At 39.6% G+C, this 24167-nt stretch overlaps 1 protein-coding gene across 8 annotated transcripts in view; it reads left to right on the top strand.

Annotated features, from left to right (window-relative positions):
• The window catches only part of Su(dx) (Suppressor of deltex), a 171612-nt gene that overhangs the window by 137756 nt on the left and 9689 nt on the right, over positions 1–24167 (top strand). For all 8 annotated transcript variants that reach the window (XM_070085183.1, XM_070085181.1, XM_070085178.1 and 5 more), the window contains one exon: positions 360–484. In XM_070085183.1, coding sequence (XP_069941284.1) covers positions 360–484 — 125 coding nt within the window. The remainder of the gene's footprint in view (positions 1–359; positions 485–24167) is intronic.

Genomic DNA, 24167 nt, shown 5'->3' with positions numbered 1-24167 from the left:
ATCTAGGCCCAAATGTACCAGTCACAGTTTATCAGAGTGAGCTGAGCTCATGACATAGATCTACGGTTTTGACCCTGAACGTAAAGCCGTAGATCTACGGGACGGACCCTCAAAGGGTTAAATGGATTAATTAGATTTCCATTATTTCTTATGGGGGAAAATTAATTCGGCTGAAGGCAAAATCGGTTAAAGGCAAGCTCTTTGGAACGGATTAATGCCTTTACCCAAGGGTCCACTGTAGTTGTGAAATTGGGATATTTTCTTATATAATTTGTAGGATATCTTAAACAAGTGATGAATAGAAACAAGGAGAGACAATAAACAATATTAACTTCGTGTAAATTTTATCTTTACTTTAGGAATGCTGTCTTGAGATGAATTTCTGCACAGACTTTGAAGTATTGGGCAAAATATCGGAAGTGGAATTGAAACCTGGTGGCAAGGATATCCAGGTTACTGAGGAAAACAAAGAGGAATACATAGAGTAAGTTTTCCCAGCAATTTATATTTTCTTATGGCAATGTTTTAACTTGAAATTATTTTATAGTTTTTATATTTTTAACTCTTAAACTGTCCAAACGTAGATCTACGTTTGTACTGCTAGCACTCCAAACATAGATCTACGTTTTATTTTTCCTACCTTCAGATTTGGCATAATTGGTCTGAGGTGCCTGGTCAGTATAGAATGGTTCTTAACACTCGGTGTGTGCAGTATTAAAAAAAATCTGGGACCACTTAGTACCTTGTGGGAGCACCAGTTCAATTGAGTGCCAGCTAGAGCAAATAGTGTAGCAAACACCAGGGATTCACTGATGCCATGTCGTACTAACACTCACCTTTTAACCCCTTGACTGTCGCAACCCCAAATCCTGAGGTGTCTCCTGATGTCGCAAAATTTCCGGAAAAAAAATTATGAAATGATAGAGAATCTTTTCCCGATTGTAATGACACCAAAAGAACGAAATTTGATGGAAAACTGACGGAATTACGCTCTTGCGAAGTTAGCGACTTCGACAATATTTACGAATTGGCGATTTCGCCCACTTTGAGCCCTATTTTCGACTAATTCCATTGTTCTAGTTGACCAAACTCATAGCTATTTCTTTAGAACTCCATTTTTTCTATCGATTGAGTACAAGAAACTGCCCATTTACCGATTTCAACTACCCAATAACGTGGTCAGAAATTAGCAATTTGGCCAATTTCACAAAAATTAAAAAATGACAATTTCAAAATAGGATCCAGAATGAACAATGCAGACATTCCTGGCTCTAAAATAACATTTTCTTTGTTCATCAGTCATGTCTCCAGGCCCCTCTGATATTACTCTTGCTTTCTACTTTGAATTTTTATTCAAACAAAAAATAGAAGATTTACTGTTATGCAGACTGCTGCGATATTGTAATAATTGTATTAATAATGTCAACCCATTCATGACTGCATATTAGAATGGCTAGTTGGACATTTATTGGGCAATGACATCATTTGTTTACTTTTGAACATCGGCAAAAATCAAACATTTCCTCTACTTTGAGCTCCATTTCAAGGTTCTTTTCATAGTAAAACCAATCAAAATCATCTCTATTTCTGTAATATGTTGTCCATTCTATCAATGAGATCAAGAAGATGAGAATACAACCATTAATACTATATGAAAGCAGACCACAAAATCGGTGTTTTAATTAAAAAAAACTGTCGAGTTTTTTTTTTCTCATTATGCACTGTGTGCTCCAGGATTTTTTTTTATATGGTGCATACTGACCACACAGACCCATTCTCTCACATGTGGCCTACCAGCTTTCTCCTGCTTGATTTAAAGCCGCTAGAATTTGAGTATATATACGTCAAACACGGTACCTCGTAAAACGTATATACATGTATACGACCGAAACAGTCAAAGGGTTAATGTCAATATACTGATTCATAAGATGACCCTCACCTCTTTTGATGTGCCTATAAATTCTTTTTTTCTGTCCTGAAAGATATATGAGCCTATTATTCATCCATTTTGGGTCATTTCTATTCGATCTAATTTCCTTATATGGGATAAATGTCCTTTGGGCAGCATGTATTGTGTTAAGAAAGCTGTCATACTGATAGCTCTCTTCGTTGCCCCAGTCCACCGATGATAAGTGTTCTCTAAGCCCATTGTAATCTGCTAAGCGAAAATCTGGGACCATTACTGAATTATCCCTACTATCATACTTTTATGAGGATAGTGAGGCTCAGGTTAGGGTGTGTAGAAGAGAGTGAGAATACTTCCCGGTAAAAGTAGGTCTTAGACAGGGATGTGTAATGTCACCATGGTTGTTTAATATATTTATAGATGGGGTTGTAAAAGAAGTAAATGCTAGGGTGTTCGGGAGAGGGGTGGGATTAAATTATGGGGAATCAAATTCAAAATGGGAATTGACACAGTTACTTTTTGCTGATGATACTGTGCTTATGGGAGATTCTAAAGAAAAATTGCAAAGGTTAGTGGATGAGTTTGAGAATGTGTGTAAAGGTAGAAAGTTGAAAGTGAACATAGAAAAGAGTAAGGTGATGAGGGTATCAAATGATTTAGATAAAGAAAAATTGGATATCAAATTGGGGAGGAGGAGTATGGAAGAAGTGAATGTTTTCAGATACTTGGGAGTTGACGTGTCGGCGGATGGATTTATGAAGGATGAGGTTAATCATAGAATTGATGAGGGAAAAAAGGTGAGTGGTGCGTTGAGGTATATGTGGAGTCAAAAAACGTTATCTATGGAGGCAAAGAAGGGAATGTATGAAAGTATAGTAGTACCAACACTCTTATATGGATGTGAAGCTTGGGTGGTAAATGCAGCAGTGAGGAGACGGTTGGAGGCAGTGGAGATGTCCTGTCTAAGGGCAATGTGTGGTGTAAATATTATGCAGAAAATTCGGAGTGTGGAAATTAGGAGAAGGTGTGGAGTTAATAAAAGCATTAGTCAGAGGGCAGAAGAGGGGTTGTTGAGGTGGTTTGGTCATTTAGAGAGAATGGATCAAAGTAGAATGACATGGAAAGCATATAAATCTATAGGGGAAGGAAAGAGGGGTAGGGGTCGTCCTCGAAAGGGTTGGAAAGAGGGGGTAAAGGAGGTTTTGTGGGTGAGGGGCTTGGACTTCCAGCAAGCGTGCATGAGCGTGTTAGATAGGAGTGAATGGAGACGAATGATACTTGGGACCTGACGATCTGTTGGAGTGTGAGCAGGGTAATATTTAGTGAAGGGATTCAGGGAAACCGGTTATTTTCATATAGTCGGACTTGAGTCCTGGAAATGGGAAGTACAATGCCTGCACTTTAAAGGAGGGGTTTGGGATATTGGCACTTTGGAGGGATATGTTGTGTATCTCTATACGTATATGCTTCTAAACTGTTATATTCTGAGCACCTCTGCAAAAGCAGTGATAATGTGTGAGTGTGGTGAAGTGTTGAATGATGATGAAAGTATTTTCTTTTTGGGGATTTTCTTTCTTTTTTTTGGGTCACCCTGCCTCGGTGGGAGACGACCGACTTGTTGAAAAAAAAAAAAAAAAATCATACTTCCATTCAGTGCTAAAGGTAATTGATTTATGATCGCTTATGCCGAGTTCCTCTGTAATTTCTAAATTATTAACAAGGGTTTCCTTGTTCGCCAAAACCAAGTCAAGAAGGTTATTTCCCCTTGTAGGCTCTGTCACAAACTGCTTCAAAAAACAATCCTGAACTACATCTAAGAAGTCGTTTGATTCTAAATTCCCAGTCAAGAAATTCCAATCAATACGACTAAGGTTAAAGTCTCCTAGAATTACTACATTATCGTGCCTTGTGGCCTTAACAATTTCCTACCATAGTAGTCTCCCTTGGCTCCTATCTAAGTTTGGGGGACGGTATATCACACCTAAAATAAATTTTTCATGCCCCTCTGAAAACTCTATCCAAACAGACTGTATGTGTTACTTCAGAATTAATACCCGTTTTTATGCAGCATTTCAAGCAATCTCAGACATACAGTGCCACCCCACCCCCTTCCCGATACTTCTATCTACTTGAAACAATTAAAACCCTGAATGTGACATTCTGCAGGCATGTCCCAACTTTTTAATTAAACCAAGACTCAGTTATGGCAAATACATCAATGTTACCTGCACTAGCAACTAATCTCAACTTGTCCATCTTATTCCTAGCACTACGGGTATTAGCATAATGTATATTTATAGACCTTCCTTTTTCTTTACCCTCCCTGCTCATTTCTGTTTTTCCACTAAACCTATTACTGTCCTTGTCACCTAGTGCCACTGGCTTTCCAATATCCACCTCATTCTGCCTATTACTAGGTCCCCTAGTACTCATCATAGTACTACACTGGGACTTCACTGTTTTCCCGCCAAAGCCCATACCACTAACTACGCCTAGTTTAAAGTCCTAACAGCTCCCTCCACTGCAATTGCCAGTGCCCACACCCCAGACCTAGATAAGTGAACCCCATCCCTGTCATACATGTCATTTCTGGCATACAAGAGGTCCCAGTTGTCAATGAATGTTACAGCATTTTCCTTACAGTATTTGTCCAACCAGAAATTGACACCAATTGCCCTGGACAATCATTCATTTCCAACTCCTCTCCTTGGCAAAATACCACATATGACAGGGTTCCAACCCTTCCTCCTAATTATCTCTGTTGCTGACCTATACCTGCTAATCAGGTCCTCACTCCTATGTCTGCCAACATCGTTGCCTCCAGCACTGAGACAGATAATAGGATTTCTCCCATTACCTCTCATGATGTCATCTAGATGGCTAACAGTATCCCAGGAAAACACACCCTCTGCCTCCTACTCCTATCCTTCAAGCAGAAGGCCCTATCCATGTACCTAACCTGGCTATCCCCAACAACAATGTTTTTACCTTGGTGTCGTTCGTCGTGATGTTCCCAGCGTTCGATTCACGTTCATCAGGTAGCACGGAGAATGGGTTCGATGTTTCCACAACAGTTTCCTGGATCTTCGTTGATTCTACCTCTCCATCCGTCCTCTTGATCCTTAACTTTGTCCCATGCTTTCCAGCCACTGTCCAGGTTCCTTTCTTGGCTTGAGGATTCTCAACAGGAGGATTACTATGAATCTTCTTGTTTTCTTCAGTCAGTCTCTGTATCTCAAGCTTAGCCAACCTCAGTTCTCCGTTTAGCTGCTGGTAGAGTTGCTCAAGAGAGGATGTCTTGTTCAGATTCAGCAGTGCGTGCTGCAGAATTTGTTTTATACAGTGCACACTGACCACATAGACCCATTCTCTCACATGTGGGCCTACCAGCTTTCTCCTGCTTGATTTGAAGCCGCTAGAATTATTGAGTATACATACGTCCGAAACACTGGCTTGTAAGATGTATATTATTATTATTTTTTTTTATTATCACACTGGCCGATTCCCACCAAGGCAGGGTGGCCCGAAAAAGAAAAACTTTCACCATGATTCACTCCATCACTGTCTTGCCAGAGGGGTGCTTTACACTACAGTTTTTAAACTGCAACATTAACACCCCTCCTTCAGAGTGCAGGCACTGTACTTCCCATCTCCAGGACTCAAGTCCGGCCTGCCGGTTTCCCTGAACCCCTTCATAAATGTTACTTTGCTCACACTCCAACAGCACGTCAAGTATTAAAAACCATTTGTCTCCATTCACTCCTATCAAACACGCTCACGCATGCCTGCTGGAAGTCCACGCCCCTCGCACACAAAACCTCCTTTACCCCCTCCCTCCAACCTTTCCTAGGCCGACCCCTACCCTGCCTTCCTTCCACTACAGACTGATACACTCTTGAAGTCATTCTGTTTCGCTCCATTCTCTCTACATGTCCGAACCACCTCAACAACCCTTCCTCAGCCCTCTGGACAACAGTTTTGGTAATCCCGCACCTCCTCCTAACTTCCAAACTACGAATTCTCTGCATTATATTCACACCACACATTGCCCTCGGACATGACATCTCCACTGCCTCCAGCCTTCTCCTCGCTGCAACATTCATCACCCATGCTTCACACCCATATAAGAGCGTTGGTAAAACTATACTCTCATACATTCCCCTCTTTGCCTCCAAGGACAAAGTTCTTTGTCTCCACAGACTCCTAAGTGCACCACTCACCCTTTTCCCCTCATCAATTCTATGATTCACCTCATCTTTCATAGACCCATCCGCTGACACGTCCACTCCCAAATATCTGAATACATTCACCTCCTCCATACTCTCTCCCTCCAATCTGATATCCAATCTTTCATCACCAAATCTTTTTGTTACCCTCATAACCTTACTCTTTCCTGTATTCACTTTTAATTTTCTTCTTTTGCATACCCTACCAAATTCATCCACCAATCTCTGCAACTTCTCTTCAGAATCTCCCAAGAGCACAGTGTCATCAGCAAAGAGCAACTGTGACAACTCCCACTTTGTTTGTGATTCTTTATCTTTTAACTCCATGCCTCTTGCCAAGACCCTTGCATTTACTTCTCTTACAACCCCATCTATAAATATATTAAACAACCATGGTGACATCACACATCCTTGTCTAAGGCCTACTTTTACTGTGAAATAATTTCCCTCTTTCCTGTGAAATAATTTCCCTCTTTCCTACATACTCTAACTTGAGCCTCACTGTCCTCGTAAAAACTCTTCGCTGCTTTCAGTAACCTACCTCCTACACCATACACCTGCAACATCTGCCACATTGCCCCCCTATCCACCCTGTCATACGCCTTTTCCAAATCCATAAATGCCACAAAGACCTCTTTAGCCTTATCTAAATACTGTTCACTTATATGTTTCACTGTAAACACCTGGTCCACACACCCCCTACCTTTCCTAAAGCCTCCTTGTTCATCTGCTATCTATTCTCCGTCTTACTCTTAATTCTTTCAATAATAACTCTATCATACACTTTACCAGGTATACTCAACAGACTTATCCCCCTATAATTTTTGCACTCAAACCATACCCCGGCTGGGATTGAACCCACGATCAGAGAGTCTCAAAACTCCAGCCCGTCGCGTTAGCCACTAGACCAGCTAGCCACAATAAGATTCGTCCAACTAGGTATATTTCTACACCATAGGAAGGTTAGCACAGGCACTACTGTGACCACAAATGCAAGTTTTTACAGACGAATCTCCAGCTTGCGTGGCCGTGACGAACTCTAACCTTCCTATGGTGTAGAAATATACCTAGTTGGACGAATCTTATTGTGGCTAGCTGGTCTAGTGACTAACACGACGGGCTGGAGTTTTGAGACTCTCTGACCGCGGGTTCAATCCCGGCCGGGGTATGGTTTGTTTGCAATCGTGTCATTACGATTTCGTGAGTCAGGTTGACGACAGTGAAGGGACTTGAGCTAGAGTTCATCACGGCCACGCGAGCTGGAGATTCGTCTGTAAAAACTTGCATTTGTGGTCACAGTGGTGCCTGTGCTAACCTTCCTATGGTGTAGAAATATACCTAGTTGGACGATCTTATTGTGGCTAGCTGGTCTAGTGGCTAACGCGACGGGCTGGAGTTTTGAGACTCTCTGACCACGGGTTCAATCCCGGTCGGGGTATGGTTTGTTTGCAATCATGTCATTACGATTTCGTGAGTCATTTTTGCACTCTCTTTTGTCCCCTTTGCCTTTATACAAAGGAACTATGCATGCTCTGACTCAAGAAATCGTAATGACACGATTGCAAACAAACCATACCCCCGGCCGGGATTGAACCCACGGTCATAGTCTCAAAACTCCAGCCCGTCGCGTTAGTGGGGGGTATGGTTATGCATGCTCTCTGCCAATCCCTAGGTACCTTACCCTCTTCCATACATTTATTAAATAATTGCACCAACCACTCAGAAACTATATCCCCACCTGCTTTTAACATTTCTATCTTTATCCCATCAATCCCGGCTGCCTTACCCCCTTTCATTTTACCTACTGCCTCACGAACTTCCCCCACACTCACAACTGGCTCTTCCTCACTCCTACAAGATGTTGTTCCTCCTTGCCCTATACACGAAATCACAGCTTCCCTATCTTCATCAACATTTAACAATTCCTCAAAATATTCCCTCCATCTTCCCAATACCTCTAACTCTCCATTTAATAACTCTCCTCTCCTATTTTTAACTGACAAATCCATTTGTTCTCTAGGTTTCCTTAACTTGTTAATCTCACTCCAAAACTTTTTCTTATTTTCAACAAAATTTGTTGATAACATCTCACCCACTCTCTCATTTGCTCTCTTTTTACATTGCTTCACCACTCTCTTAACCTCTCTCTTTTTCTCCATATACTCTTCCCTCCTTGCATCACTTCTACTTTGTAAAAACTTCTCATATGCTAACTTTTTCTCCCTTACTACTCTCTTTACATCATCATTCCACCAATCGCTCCTCTTCCCTCCTGCACCCACTTTCCTGTAACCACAAACTTCTGCTGAACACTTTAACACGACATTTTTAAACCTACCCCATACCTCTTCGACCCCATTGCCTATGCTCTCATTAGCCCATCTATCCTCCAATAGCTGTTTATATCTTACCCTAACTGCCTCCTCTTTTAGTTTATAAACCTTCACCTCTCTCTTCCCTGATGCTTCTATTCTCCTTGTATCCCATCTACCTTTTACTCTCAGTGTAGCTACAACTAGAAAGTGATCTGATATATCTGTGGCCCCTCTATAAACATGTACATCCTGAAGTCTACTCAACAGTCTTTTATCTACCAATACATATTTATTTTCCAATTTGAGCACACATACAGAGGTACAAAAAAATACAGATAAGAGCAGCATGCCAAAGCCACTTATACTATGCATAGCATTACGGGCTGGCTTAAAATTAACTTAAGATTAACTAAGCAATGATGAAATCAGTGATAAAACATTAATGTAAACAGATTACTATAAAGCACAAGTGAGTATTACAAAGACAGGTCATATGGTTGCATTCCATTAGATAGTGATTCTGTTAGGTAGTGTATTTAAAAAATAATAAAGTTAGATTGGGTTTTAGGTTTAACATTTATGTGATATAATTGTGAGAAACATTTAAGATATACAATTTATAAGGTTCAGTTATTCAGTATTTATTTGGTTTTGGGTGAGTAAGTGATCTTTGAGAAGAGACTTGAATTTATAAACAGGTAGTGTTTCTTTTATATTTACAGGTTATGAATTCCAGATTTTAGGGCCTTTTATGTGCATTGAATTTTTGCATAGTGTGAGATGGACACGAGGAACATCAAAGAGTGATCTGTGCCTTGTGTATATGGTCATTTCGCCCTACATCATATCTTGTATACTAATTTATCCTCTTTTTCTTAAAATATGTATTACCTATAACTAAACCCCTTTCTATACAAAGTTCAATCAAAGGGCTCTCCTTTTACACCTGGCACCCCAAACTTACCTGCCACACCCTCTCTAAAAGTTTCTCCTACTTTAGCATTCAGGTCCCCTACCACAATTACTGTCTCACTTGGTTTAAAGGTTCCTATACATTCACTTAACATCTCCCAAAATCTCTCTCTCTCCTCTACATTCCTCTCTTCTCCAGGTGCATACAGGCTTATTATGACCCACTTTTCGCATCCAACCTTTACTTTAATCCACATAATTCTTGAATTTACACAATCATATTCTCTTTTCTCCTTCCATAACTGATCCTTCAACATTACTGCTACCCCTTCCTTTGCTCTAACTCTCTCAGATACTCCAGATTTAATCCCATTTATTTCTCCCCACCAAAACTCCCCTACCCCCTTCAGCTTTGTTTCACTTAGGGCCAGGACATCCAACTTCTTTTCATTCATAACATCAGCAATCATCTGTTTCTTGTCATCCACACTACATCCATGCACATTCAAGCATCCCAGTTTTATAAAGTTTTTCTTCTTCTCTTTTTTAGTAAATGTCTACAGGAGAAGGGGTTACTAGCCCATTGCTCCCGGCATTTTAGTCGCCTCATACGACACGCATGGCTTACGGAGGAAAGATTCTTTTCCACTTCCCCATGGACAATAGAAGAAATAAAGAAGAACAAGAGCTATTTAGAAAAAGGAGAAAAACCTAGATGTATATATATATATATATGCATGTGCGTGTCTGTGAAGTGTGACCAAAGTATAAGTAGGAGTAGCAAGATATCCCTGTTATCTAGCGTGTTTATGAGACAGAAAAAGAAACCAGCAATCCTACCATTATGCAAAACAGTTACAGGTTTCTGTTTCACAGTCATCTGGCAGGACGGTAGTACTTCCCTGGGTGGTTGCTGTCTACCAACCTACTACACTGGCTTGTAAGACGTATATATACGGCCGAAACAATCAAAGGGTTAATGAATGGTTCTTGATCTGAGAAACTGGCACTGATTTCTTGCTTTCTTTGGATCAGACCTGGATACGCCACCTACCCTGGAAATTTTTCATTAACCACTTCACGGGTTTGAAGTCTATGTCTTTGCCATAGAATTATGCCATAAGCTCACCTCACTCAGACAAGGTGTGAATGGTAAATTTGGGCCTAGTTATGAGAAAATGGGTCTATGCAGTAAGTGTGCACCTTGTAAAATAACCCTGCAGCACCCAGCACATAATGAGATAAAACTGGGACTGTGTTTATGGTTTAAAACAGCAAATTTGCAATGTATTTACATCTGGCTTTTATGGTTGTATTCACGGTTTTTTGGTCTCTCTTGATAGAATGGGAGATATTACAGAAATGGAGATGATTTTGATTGGTTTCAGGACTGGAAATAACTTGAAATTAAGCTCAAAATAGTGGAAATGTTTGATCTTTGCTGATAATCTAGAGTACACCTAACATCCAACTTACGACCTGCTCGACATATGACCACTTGACTTACGACTGTGTTTTTTATGCCAAATTTCTTGGAAACAAACAACTGTTTGTGTTGTACAGTGTTTATCCTAAACCTTTCAGTATAAAATACAGTACTAACAGTATAAAAAGTTAAGTAAAAAATGAAATACCAAAATAAAACACTAAAATAAAGTCATTACAAAAATGTGATGTTGATATTCAGTAGTAAGTTTCGACTTATGTCCATTTCTATTTACGACCGGTTGGTCGGAACCAAGGTCGGTTGTAAGCCGGATGGTACCTGTACACAAATTGCGTCACTTTTCCAATACATGTCCAATTAGTTGGTCTACTACACATTCACAAATGCACAGACATTATTTACACAATTATTACAATAATGCAGTAGTCTGCATAGCAGTAAATCTTCGAAAGCAAGTCTTTTTTAGTGCCAGGAATGTCTACATTCTTTATTCTGGACCCTATTTTTAAATTTGCATTTTTTTTAATTTTGTGTGAAATTGGCCAAATTGCCAATTTCTGATCACTTTATTTGGTAGTTGAAATAGGTAAGTGGGCTTTTTTTTTTTTTTTTTGTTCTCAGTTGATAGAATAGTAGGAATATTGTGGACCCTCGGGCAACGACATTGATCCAGTCCAGAGAGTTTGTCTTTAACTGATTTTTTCGTTATCAGAATTAATTTTCCCTATAAGAAATAATGGAAATCCAATTAATCCATTCCAGACCCTCAAAAGTATTAAACAAAATAATTTTTTTATATGAAATATACATTTCCCTACAAAGAAAACAATGAGACCTGCAGAATAAACAATACTGAAATGACACTTACCTTTATAGAAGATGTATTGATGAGTGATGAGATGGGAGGAGGAAGTCTTTTTGGAAGGGGATTCCACTTCCATAAAGACTTAAGGTAACAAGTCCTTTTCTGGGGTTACCTCTGTCCTTTGTTTTTTAACCCTTTCAGGGTTTCCGACATACTAGTACGGCTTACGCACCAGGGTTATTGACATACTAGAACGCCTAAATTCTAGTGCCTTCAAATCTAGCGTGAGAAAGCTGGTAGGCCTACATATGAAAGAATGGGTCTGTGTGGTCAGTGTGCGCAGTATAAAAAAAATTCTGCAGCACACTGTGTAATGCGAAAAAAAAAACTGACCATGTTTTTGGATTAAAACAGCGACTTTGCACTGTATTTTCATATGGTATTTATGGTTGTATTCTAGTTTTCCTGGTTTCATTTTATAGAATGGAAGACATTTTACAGAAATTCAGATGATTTTGATTGGTTTCACGATGAAAAGTACCTTGAAATTGAGCTCAAAGTAGCAGAAATGTTCGATTTTTACCAAAGTTCAAAAGTAAACAAATCATGCCTAGCGTCCAATATACATCAACTGGTGAGTCTAATATTCTTTCACAAGTGCTCTGATATTATTTATACCATTTCTACACTAATGCAGTAGTCTGCATAACAGTAAATCTCTTATTTTTTGTGAGAATAAAAATTCAAAAGTGGAAAGCAAAAGAAATGTAAGAGGGGCCTGGGGATGTGACTAACAAACAGAGAACTTGTTATTTTAGTGCCAGGAATGTCTGTCTTGTTTATTCTGGACCCTATTTGGAAATTGGCATCTTTTGAAATTTGTGTGAAATTGGCAAAATTGCCAATATCTAACCACTTTATTGGACAGTTGAAATTGGTAAATTGGTGGTTTCTTGTACTAATTCGATAGAAAAAATGGAATTCTAGCGAAATAAATATGATTTTTTGTTGACAAGTACACAGGAATTCGCCGAAAATAGGACTCGAAGTGGGCGAAATCTCCGATGCGTAAACATCGTCGAGACTGCTAACTTCACAAGAGCATAATTCCGTAAGTTTTCCATCAAATCTCATACTTTTGGTGTCATTATGACCGGGAAAAGATTCTCTATCATTTCATAGTTTTTTTTTTTTTTTTCCCCCCCCGAAAAATTTTCGACCCAGAGAACGAGTTTAGGAGAGGGCCTCTCGACCCTGAAAGGGTTAATGCCACTAGGACCAGCTTGAGTGTCACTGGACCCCTGTTGCACCAAAAATCTGCCCAGAGAGCTCTGTTTCTGGCATCTTTTTAAGATTTCCCTGAAATGGGACACAACATTGTCATTGTAGATGTTGCCAGCACGGCCTGCAATAGCTGTGTCAGGGTGATGTTCATCCATAAATGTTTGCACATAAGAAAGCAGGAACACTGCAGAAGGCCTGTTGGCCTATACCACCCTCTACCACCATCACTACTACCCTCTCCACCATCACTACTACCCTCTACCACCATCACTACTACCCTCTACCACCATCACTACTACCCTCTACCACCATCACTACTACCCTCTACCACCATCACTACTACCCTCTACCACCATCACTACTACCCTCTACCACCATCACTACTACCCTCTACCACCATCACTACTACCTTCTACCACCATCACTACCACCCTCTACCACCATCACTACCACCCTCTACCACCATCACTACCACCCTCTACCACCATCACTACCACCCTCTACCACCACTACCACCATCACTACTACCCTCTACCACTACCACTTTCATATCTTTCTACAAACTTTTTCTTGAATTCTATAGTGTTTCTCACCCTCTTTACCACAGGGCTGGCACTAGAAGCTTTCTTTGGGCCCATCGTTGCTTATTTAGCAGTTACAAGCACTAAACACAATGGAATAATACAAAATATATCGCATGTACTCGTGGAATCATCTTCACTGGCTTGTAAACAATGGCAAACTAGTGTCTGAGCCACTCACGCCGCGCTGACATGTTCGGGACGAATGTCCCTAACCGAGTTCTTTTTCGGTAACCGAGCCAATATTTTGATGCAGAAACGTGTCACTATCCGACTTTTTCGTTATCCAGTGACGTTGTTACCCGAGGGTCCACTGTACTAGCAAGATATCTATGAGTTTGGTCAACTGGAACAATGGAATTGGCTGAAAATAGGGCTCAAAGTGGGTAAAATCGCCGCTGTGTAAATATCGCAGAGACTGCTAACTTTGCAAGAGTATAATTCCGTAGGTTTTCTATGAAATTTTTCAGTTTCGGTTTCATTACCTTCAGAAAAAGGTTCTCTACCATATAATTTTTTTTTTTTAGTTCTTGGGCCCTGTGGACACTTTTCAGATCAGGGGTGAGGAAACTTAAAGGGTTAAATTGTGAGAATAATGATCTTTAATATGATGATGAATTAGCCACAATAACAACTTGGTAATAATAATAATAATATGTTTATATACATGTATATTTTTTTTTTAGTTTCAGTAGCTGTCTCCTACCTATGCAGAGTGACCCATTCCCCTAAAAAAAAAAAAAAAAAAAAAAAAAGACATTCACCAGCATTCACTCAATTGCAGTCTTTCCAGAAATTTGCTAATATCAACTGCAGTATACCTATCCCTCCTTCAGAGTGCAGGCACTGTTCTTCATATTTCCATGACTCAAGTCCAGCTCACCGGTTTCCCTGAATCCCTTCATAAGAGTTATCCTGCTCATACTCCAATGGCATGTCCATTAAAAGCCATGTGTCTCTATGCACTCCTATCTTACACATATGCATATGCCTGCTGGATGCTCAAACCCCTAAAACTCAAAGCCAGTACCCCCATCCCTCCAACTATTCCTGGGATGACCCTTTCCTTCTGCCTTTCTGCCCAGATTTATACATCCTCTTCATCAACCTATCCATTTTCACCATCACTGCATGCCCAAACCACCCCAACCCCCTCCTCAGCCCTCTGAATTTTACCCCTGGTCATGCCACATCACCTTTTAATTTCTGGAAATATAAACACATATGCAGTACAATGTGATCCTTTATTGACAATGTTTCACCCACACAGTGGGCTTTATCAAGTCAAACAGACCTACCTGGGTACAAAGTACGTGAGTATTTATAGGATGAAGTCAGGTTGAGAATGCTGGGTCAGGTGGAGAATGCTGCATGTGACTGTCTACCGAGTAGGGTCGTAGAGTCTAATACCTTGGGTAGCTTGGAAGAAAGATTGGATAAGTATACGAGTAGATCTTCTGCAGTGTTCCTCCATTCTACCCTTCTACCCAGGTAGATCTGTTTGTGACTTGATAAAGCCCACTGTGTGGGCGAAACGTCAATAAAGGATCACAATATACTGCATGTGTGTTTGTATTTCCATTGTGTCGGTATTTTATACCATTTATTTTCACCTTTTAATTTCTACTCTCTGAATTCTCTGAATGATATTCGTACCATGCATTGCTTTCAAACATGACATCTCTGCTGCCTCCAGCCTCGTTTTCACTACAGCATTCAAAACCCATGCCTTGCATCGATATAAAAGTACAGTGGACCCTCGACCAACGATGGCATCGTCTAACGTTAAATCCGACTAGCGATACATTTTAACGCAAAAATTTTGCCTCAACTGGCGCTAAAAAACTCGACCAACACAATTCGTTCTGCTCGAGACGCGTCCACTTGTGGCCAGTGTTTACAAGCCAGCCAGCCACCGCGGTCCCATCCAAACATACAATCGGAACATTTCATATTATCACAGCGTTTTTAGTGATTGCACCTGCAAAATAGGTCACCATGGGCCCCAAAAAAGCTTCTAGTGCCAACCCTACAGCAAAAAGGGTGAGAATTACTATGGATATGAAGAAAGAGATCATTGCTAAGTATGAAAGTGGAGTGCATGTCTCCGAGCTGGCCAGGTTGTACACAAAACCTCAATCAACCATTGCTACTATTGTGGCCAAGAAAACGGCAATCAAGGAAGCTGCTCTTGCCAAAGGTGCAACTATGTTTTCGAAACTGAGATCGCAAGTGATAGAAGATGTTGAGAGACTGTTATTGGTGTGGATAAACGAAAAACAGATAGCAGGAGATAGCATCTCTCAAGCGATCATATGTGAAAAGGCTAGGAAGTTGCATGAGGATTTAATTAGAAAAATGCCTGCAACTAGTGGTGATGTGAGTGAATTTAAGGCCAGCAAAGGTTGATTTGAGAGATTTAGGAATCGTAATGGCATACATAGTGTGATAAGGCATGGTGAAGCTGCCAGTTCGGACCAAAAAGCAGCTGAAAAATATGTGCAGAAATTCAAGGAGTACATAGACATTGAAGAATTGAAGCTGAACAAGTGTTTAATTGTGACACTGACAATGTCATAAAGGAATGGGAGGTACAGGCCTCTATGGACAGATATGTTGTGCGACAGAGGTCCAGTGACTCTCAAGCTGGTCCTAGTGGCATTAAAAGAAGAAGGGAAGTAACCCCGGAAAAGGACTTGACACCTCAAGTCCTAATGGAAGGGGATTCCCCTTCTAAACACTAACACCATCCACACACTCCCCTCCTCCTATCCTATCAATCATCACCAGATCTTCAATAAAGGTAAGTGTTATGTAATTGTACATGTCTTCTTCAGTTTGTGTGTATTAAAATTAATATTTCATGTGGTAAAATTTTTTTTTTTCAATTCTTTTGGGTGTCTTGCACGGATTAATTTGATTTCCATTATTTCTTATGGGGAAAATTAACTCAACTAATAATAATTTTGATTAACGATGAGATCTCAGGAACGGATTAATATCATTGTCGAGGGTCCACTGTATTAGTACCACAGTCCTCTGTCACTTTTTTTTTATCTGTATTTATGTTTTTTCAACAAACCGGCCATATCTTACCGAGGCAAGGTAACCTAAAATAAAAAACAAAAAAGTTTTTCTTTTTAAATTTAGTAATACGTTATGCATTCATAGGTTAATTTCTTTCTTTCCTCAGATACTTCAACTCGCCACCCTCCTTTTTTTCCCCATATATTCTGTGGTTCACCTCTTCTCTCCTAGAACTATTTGCTGATGTGTTCACTCCCAAATATCCAAACTCGGTCGTACTCCTCCAGATTTTAATGTTAAATTAATAATGATGCCAGCAATCTTCTATGTTTAAAGCATTGAATCATACAAATCAATACACAGTTTTCTACAATAAAACTTTCTACTATAAAGCTGCATTTCTCAGTACAGTGGACCCCTGATTTTCATCCTTAATCCGTTCTAGAACGTCGGTCGAAATCCAAAATGGACGAAAACTGAAGTAATATTTCCCATAAGAAATATAATGTAAATCCAATTAATCCATTCCAGACACCCAAAAATATTAACAAGTACATTTTATAGAGAATAACTTTAGTTTTACATACAAAAAACAATGAGAAATATAAAGCACTAATTTTAATGGATAAATGAACATTTAAATCACTTTTACCTTTACTGAAAAACTTGTTGGCATATTCTTTACGAGAGCCGCTTGCAACCGCCTTGCCTTTTCGCAAATTGTCGCTTCCACAACTTTCCCCGGTAACTGTTTGCCATCACAACCACCCTTTACCACCATCACTACCACCCTCTACCACCATCACTACCACCTTCTACCACTATCACTACCACCCTCTACCACTATCACTACCACCCTCTTCCACCATTACAACTACAACCACCTTCTACCACCATCACTACCACCCACTACCACCACCACTACCACCCTCTACCACCATCACTACCACCCTCTACCACCATCGCTACCACACTACCACCATCACTACCACACTCTTCCACCATCACCACTGCCCTCTACCACCAATGTTTCGGATGAATATACACAGTATTGCTCACTGAATCAATGACAGAGGCAGACTGAGTCACATATGTGTGAGCAGCCGTGTCCCAGTCGGGCGGATGCGTCTGATACAGACGATTTTTGAGCGGAGGTGTGAAACCCGGGGTAAAATTTCGCCCATAAAAGTGGTCGAAATCTAAATTGTATGATATCCAAAGCAGATGAAATCTGAGGGTCCACTGTATTCCTATTCTTGCACAAGAGCATACAATCATCCATATTGGTTTTCTGTCATACACTTCCTGTTCTCTCACCTTGTCTTTGTCTCCTACTCCTTACCTCCAACTTACTTTCATGCTTTAGCTTTACAAGCTTGCCTTCATCCAGCCCAGTCATTAATAGCTCATTCTCTTATTGTTGACAACTGTTATATTTTTTCATTTCTAGTACTCTCCTTGTATGATTATTCCTCAATGATTCTCAAATTAACTGCTAAACATCATTGTCTATTGCTGCCACTCTTGGTTTGTAATAATGTTGGTAGAATTACCAACAATATGTAAAGTAAAAGGACACAAGTGCAGCTAATGTGACATTTTTATTGTGGCAACGTTTCGCTCTCCAGGAGCTTTGTCAAGCCGTTACCGACTTGACAGAGCTCCTGGAGAGCGAAACGTTGCCACAATAAAAATGTCACATTAGTTGCACTTGTGTCCTTTTACTTCACACTCTTGGTTTATTATAAATATGTACTTTTTGTTCTTAACGTTTTCTTAGTGATAACTTATCACAGAACAGGCAAGGTTTGAACCCAAGGTGAGCGAGTCCTAAAACTCACAGGCCAGTGCATTTGTTCAGTATTTTAGAAAAATCTCTGAGTACATCTCCTTCCAAACCATTATTTTTTTTTATTAACACATCGGCTCTTTCCCACCATCATTCACTTCATTGCTGTCTTGCAAGAGGCATGCCTACACTACCATTAAAATTCTGCAATGCGTCAACACCCTTCTTCAGAGTGCAGGCACTGTATGTCCCACATCCAGGACTCTAATCTGGCTAACTGGTTTCCCTGAATCCTTTCATAAATGTTATTTTGCTCACACTCCAACAGCACATTCAAACCATAAAAACTATTTGTTTCCACTCACTTCTATGTAACACACTTACGCATGCTTGCTGGAAGTTCAAGCCCCTCACACACACTACCTCCTTTAACCCACCTCCCCTGCCCCTTCTACTTGTCCTAGGATGCCCACTACCCTGCCTCCAAGTCATTCTAATTTGTTCCATTCTCTCTGTATGTCCAAACCACCTCGACAACCCTTCCTCTGTTCTCTGGATAATAATTTAAAAAAAGTATAATGAATTAAATTATGGAACTGATTAACCCTTTCACTGTCAAGACCCCTGCTCACAAACTTGCTCTCAGTGTCGAAGAATTTAAAAAAAAAAATTTGTTTTGTTATAAAATGATAGAGAATCTTTAACCGGTGGTAATGACACCAAAAGTACGAAATTTGATGAAAAACTTGTGGAATTGCGCTCTCATGAAGTTAGCGGTCTCCGCGATATACTATATGCATCGGCGATTTTGCCCAATTTGAGCCCTATTTGCGTCCAATTCCATTGTTCCAGTCACCCAAATTCAAGGCTATTTCGCTAGAACTAGATTTGTTCTATCAACTGAATACAAGAGACTGCCCATTTACTGATTTCAACTACCCAATAAAGTGGTCAGATATTGGCAATTTGGCCAATTTCACACAAATTTCAAAAGATGCCAATTTCAAAATAGGGTCCAGAATAATCAATGCAGACATTCCTGGCACTAAAATAACATCATCTCTGTTCATTAGTCATGTCTCCAGGCCCCTCTTATATTATTTTTGCTTTCTATTTTGAATTTTTATTCACACAAAAAATAGAAAATTTACTGTTATGCAGACTACTGCATTATTGTAATAATTCTATAAATAATGTCAACCCATTCGTGACTGTGTATTAGACTGGCCAGTTGGACACATACTAGACGGTGATGTCATTTGTTTACTCTTGAACATTGGCAAAAATTGAACATTTCTGCTACTTTGAGCTCAACTTCAAAGTACTTTTCGTCGTGAAACCAGTCAAAAATCATCTCTATTTCTGTAACATATCTTCCATTCTATCAAAAGAGACCAAGAAAACAAGAATACAACCATAAATACCATATGAAAATACACCAGGAAGTCAGCATTTATACCAAAAACACAGTCGGAGCTTTTTATTCTCATGTATTGCGTGCTGCAGGTTTTGTTTTTTATACTGCACGCACTAACCACGCAGACCCATTCTCTCACATGTAGATCTACCAGCTTTCTCCCGCAAGATTTGAAGCTGCTAGAATTTTGGAGTATTAACCCTTTTTCGACCCTATCAGGGTCGAAAATTTTTGGGAAAAAAAAAAAATTCTTCTGAAATTATAGAAAATCTTTATCCGATCATAGTGACACCAAAAGTATGAAATTTGATGGAAAACTTACGGAATTATGCACTTGCGAAGTTAGTGGTCTCGACAATGTTTATGCATCAGCGATTTTGCCCACCTTGAACTCTATTTTCAGCCAATTCCAATGTACCAGTCAACAAAAGTCATAACTATTTCACTATAACTCCAGGTTTTCTATCGAATGAGTACAAGAAACCACCCATTTACCGATTTCAACTATCCAATAAAGTGGTCAGAAATTGGCAATTTTGCCAATTTCACACAAATTTCAAAAGATGCCAATTTCCAAATAGGGTCCAGAATAAACAAGACAGACATTCCTGGCACTAAAATAACATTTTCTCTGTTCAATTAGTCACGTCCCCAGACCCCTCTTACATTTCTTTTGCTTTCCACTTTGAATTTTTATTCTCACAAAAAAATTGAAGATTTACTGTTATGCAGACTACTGCATTAGTGTAGAAATGGTATAAATAATATCAGCACACTTGTGAAAGAATATTAGACTCGCCAGTTGATGTGTATTGGACGCATGGCATGATTTGTTTACTTTTGAACTGTGGCAAAAATCGAACATTTCTGCTACTTTGAGCTCAATATCAAGGTAGTTTTCATTGCGGAACCAATCCCAATCACAATTATCTCAATTTCTGTAATATGCCTTCCATTCTATAAAATGAGACCAGGAAAACTAGAATACAACTGTAAATACCATACGAAAATGCACTGCAAAATCGCTCTTTTAACCCTTTCAGGGTTGGTGCCTAACTAGTACGGCTTGCACGCCTGGGTTGGTGCTGTACTAGTACGCATAAATTCTAGCGCCTTCAAATCTAGCGAGAGAAAGCTGGTAGGCCTGCATATGAAAGAATGGTTCTTTGTGGTCAGTGTGTGCAGTATAAAAAAAATCCTGTAGTACACAGTGCATAATGAGAAAAAAAACTCCAACCGTATTTTTGGTTTAAATCAGCGATTTTGAAGTGTATTTTCGTATGCTATTTATGGTTGTATTCTAGTTTTCCTGGTCTCATTTTATAGAATGGAAGACATATTATGGAAATAGAGGTAATTTTTATTGGTTTTACAATGAAAAGTACCTTAAAATTGAGCTCAAAGTAGCAGAAATGTTCGATTTTTGCCAAAGTTCAAAAGTAAATAAATCAAGACATGCGTCCAATACACATCAACTGGTGAGTTTAATATTCTTTCACAAGTGTGCTGATATTATTTATACCATTTCTACACCATTTCTACACTAATGCAGTAGTCTACATAACAGTAAATCTTCTTTTTTTTGTGAGAATCAAAATTCAAAGTGGAAAGCAAAAGAAATGTAACAGAAGCCTGGGGATGTGACTAATGAACAGAGGAAATGTTATTTTAGTACCAGGAATGTCTGTCTTGTTTATTCTGGACCCTATTTGGAAATTGGCATCTTTTGAAATTTGTGTGAAATTGGCAAAATTGCCAATTTCTGACCACTTTATTGGATAGTTGAAATAGGTAAATGGATGGTTTCTTGTACTCATTCAATAGACAAAATGGAGTTCTAGCGAAATAGTTGTGATTTTTGTCAACTGGTACATTGGAATTGGCTGAAAATAGGGTTCAAACTGGGCAAAATCGCTGATGCTTAAACATTGTCGAGACCGCTAACTTCGCGAGAGCATAATTCCTTAAGTTTTCCATCAAATTTCATACTTTTGGTGTCATTATGATTGGGAAAAGATTCTCTATGTTTTTCATAAGATTTTTTTTTTTTTTTTTTTTTTTTAATTTCTGACCCTGAGAACAAGTTTAGGAGAGGACTTGCCGACCCTGAAAGGGTTAAGCCAAAAACACGGTTGAAGTTTTTTTTCTCATTATGCACTGTGTGCTGCAGGATTTTTTTTTATACTGTGCACACTGACCCCATAGACCCATTCTTTCATATGTAGGGCTACCAGCTTTCTCTCGCTAGATTTGAAGGCGCTAGAATTTACGCTTACTAGTACAGCACCAACCCTGGCGTGCAAGCCTTACTAGGACGGCACCAACCCTGAAAGGGTTTATACGGCACCAACACTGGCTTGTAAGCCGTGATAATATAACACCAGCAGTGTAAGGGTTAAATCTGTGTTCATTTTGCCATTATACTGTAGTAATTTTACAATGGAAGCAGTTTTTAATCTTATTTTGATTTTTTTTTTTTTCAACAATTCGGCCATCTCCCACCGAGGCAGGGCGACCCAAAAAAGAAAGAAAATCCCCAAAAAGAAAATACTTTCATCATCATTCAACACTTTCACCACACTCACACATTATCACTGTTTTTCCAGAGGTGCTCAGAATACAACAGTTTAGAAGCATACACATATAAAGATACACAACATATCCCTCCAAACTGCCAATATCCCAAACCCCTCCTTTAAAGTGCAGGCATTGTACTTCCCATTTCCAGGACTCAAGTCCGACTATATGAAAATAACCGGTTTCCCTGAATCCCTTCACTAAATATTACCCTGCTCACACTCCAACAGATCGTCAGGTCCCAAGTACCATTCGTCTCCATTCACTCCTATCTAACACACTCACGCACGCTTGCTGGAAGTCCAAGCCCCTTGCCCACAAAACCTCCTTTACCCCCTCTCTCCAACCCTTTCGAGGACGACCCCTACCCCGCCTTCCTTCCCCTATAGATTTATATGCTTTCCATGTCATTCTACTTTGATCCATTCTCTCTAAATGATCAAACCACCTCAACAACCCCTCTTCTGCCCTCTGACTAATAGTTTTATTAACTCCACACTTTTTCCTAATTTCCACACTCCGAATTTTCTGCATAATATTTACACCACACATTGCCCTTAAACAGGACATCTCCACTGCCTCCAACCGTCTCCTCGCTGCTGCATTTACCACCCAAGCTTCACACCCATATAAGAGTGTAGGTACTACTATACTTTCATACATTCCCTTCTTTGCCTCCATAGATAATGTTTTTTGACTCCACATACACCTCAATGCACCACTCACCTTTTTTCCCTCATCAATTCTATGATTAACCTCATCCTTCATAAATCCATCCGCCGACACATCAACTCCCAAGTACGTATCTGAAAACATTCACTTCTTCCATACTCCTCCTCCCCAATTTGATATCCAATTTTTCTTTATCTAAATCATTTGATACCCTCATTGCCTTACTCTTTCCTATGTTCACTTTCAACTTTCTACCTTTACACACATTCCCAAACTCATCCACTAACCTTTGCAATTTTTCTTTAGAATCTCCCATAAGCACAGTATCATCAGCAAAAAGTAACTGTGTCAATTCCCATTTTGAATTTGATTCCCCAAAATTTAATCCCACCCCTCTCCCGAACACCCTAGCATTTACTTCCTTTACAACCCCATCTATAAATATATTAAACAACCATGGTGACATTACACATCCCTGTCTACAACCTACTTTTACCGGGAAGTAGTGTCCCTCTCTTCTACACACCCTAACCTGAGCCTCACTATCCTCATAAAAACTCTTTACAGCATTTAATAACTTACCACCTATTCCATATACTTGCAACATCTGCCACATTGCTCCTCTATCCACTCTATCATATACCTTTTCTAAATCCATAAATGCAATAAAAACTTCCCTACCTTTATCTAAATACTGTTCACATATATGCTTCAATGTAAACACTTGATCTACACATCCCCTACCCACTCTGAAACCTCCTTGCTCATCCGCAATCCTACATTCTGTCTTACCTCTAATTCTTTCAATTATAACCCTACCGTACACTTTTCCTGGTATACTCGGTAAATTTATTCCTCTATAATTTTTACAGTCTCTTTTGCCCCCTTTCCCTTTATATAAAGGGACTATACATGCTCTCTGCCAATCCCTAGGTACCTTCCCCTCTTTCATTCATTTCTTAAACAAAAGTACCAACCACTCCAATACTATATCCCCCCCTGCTTTTAACATTTCTGCCATGATCCCATCAGTTCCAGCTGCTTTAGCCCCATTCATTCTACGTAATGCCTCACGTACCTCCCCCACACTTACATTCTGCTCTTCTTCACTCCTAAAAGATGGTATACCTCCCTGACCAGTGCATGAAATTACTGCCTCTCTTTCTTCCTTAACCCTTTGACTGTTTCCGACTATACGCATAAATTCTA

The sequence above is a fragment of the Cherax quadricarinatus genome, chromosome 15 (assembly GCF_038502225.1).
Source record: "Cherax quadricarinatus isolate ZL_2023a chromosome 15, ASM3850222v1, whole genome shotgun sequence".
Lineage (NCBI taxonomy): Eukaryota > Metazoa > Arthropoda > Malacostraca > Decapoda > Parastacidae > Cherax > Cherax quadricarinatus.
Note: the sequence above shows the minus strand (reverse complement) of the source record. Positions and strands in the feature narration are given on the sequence as shown.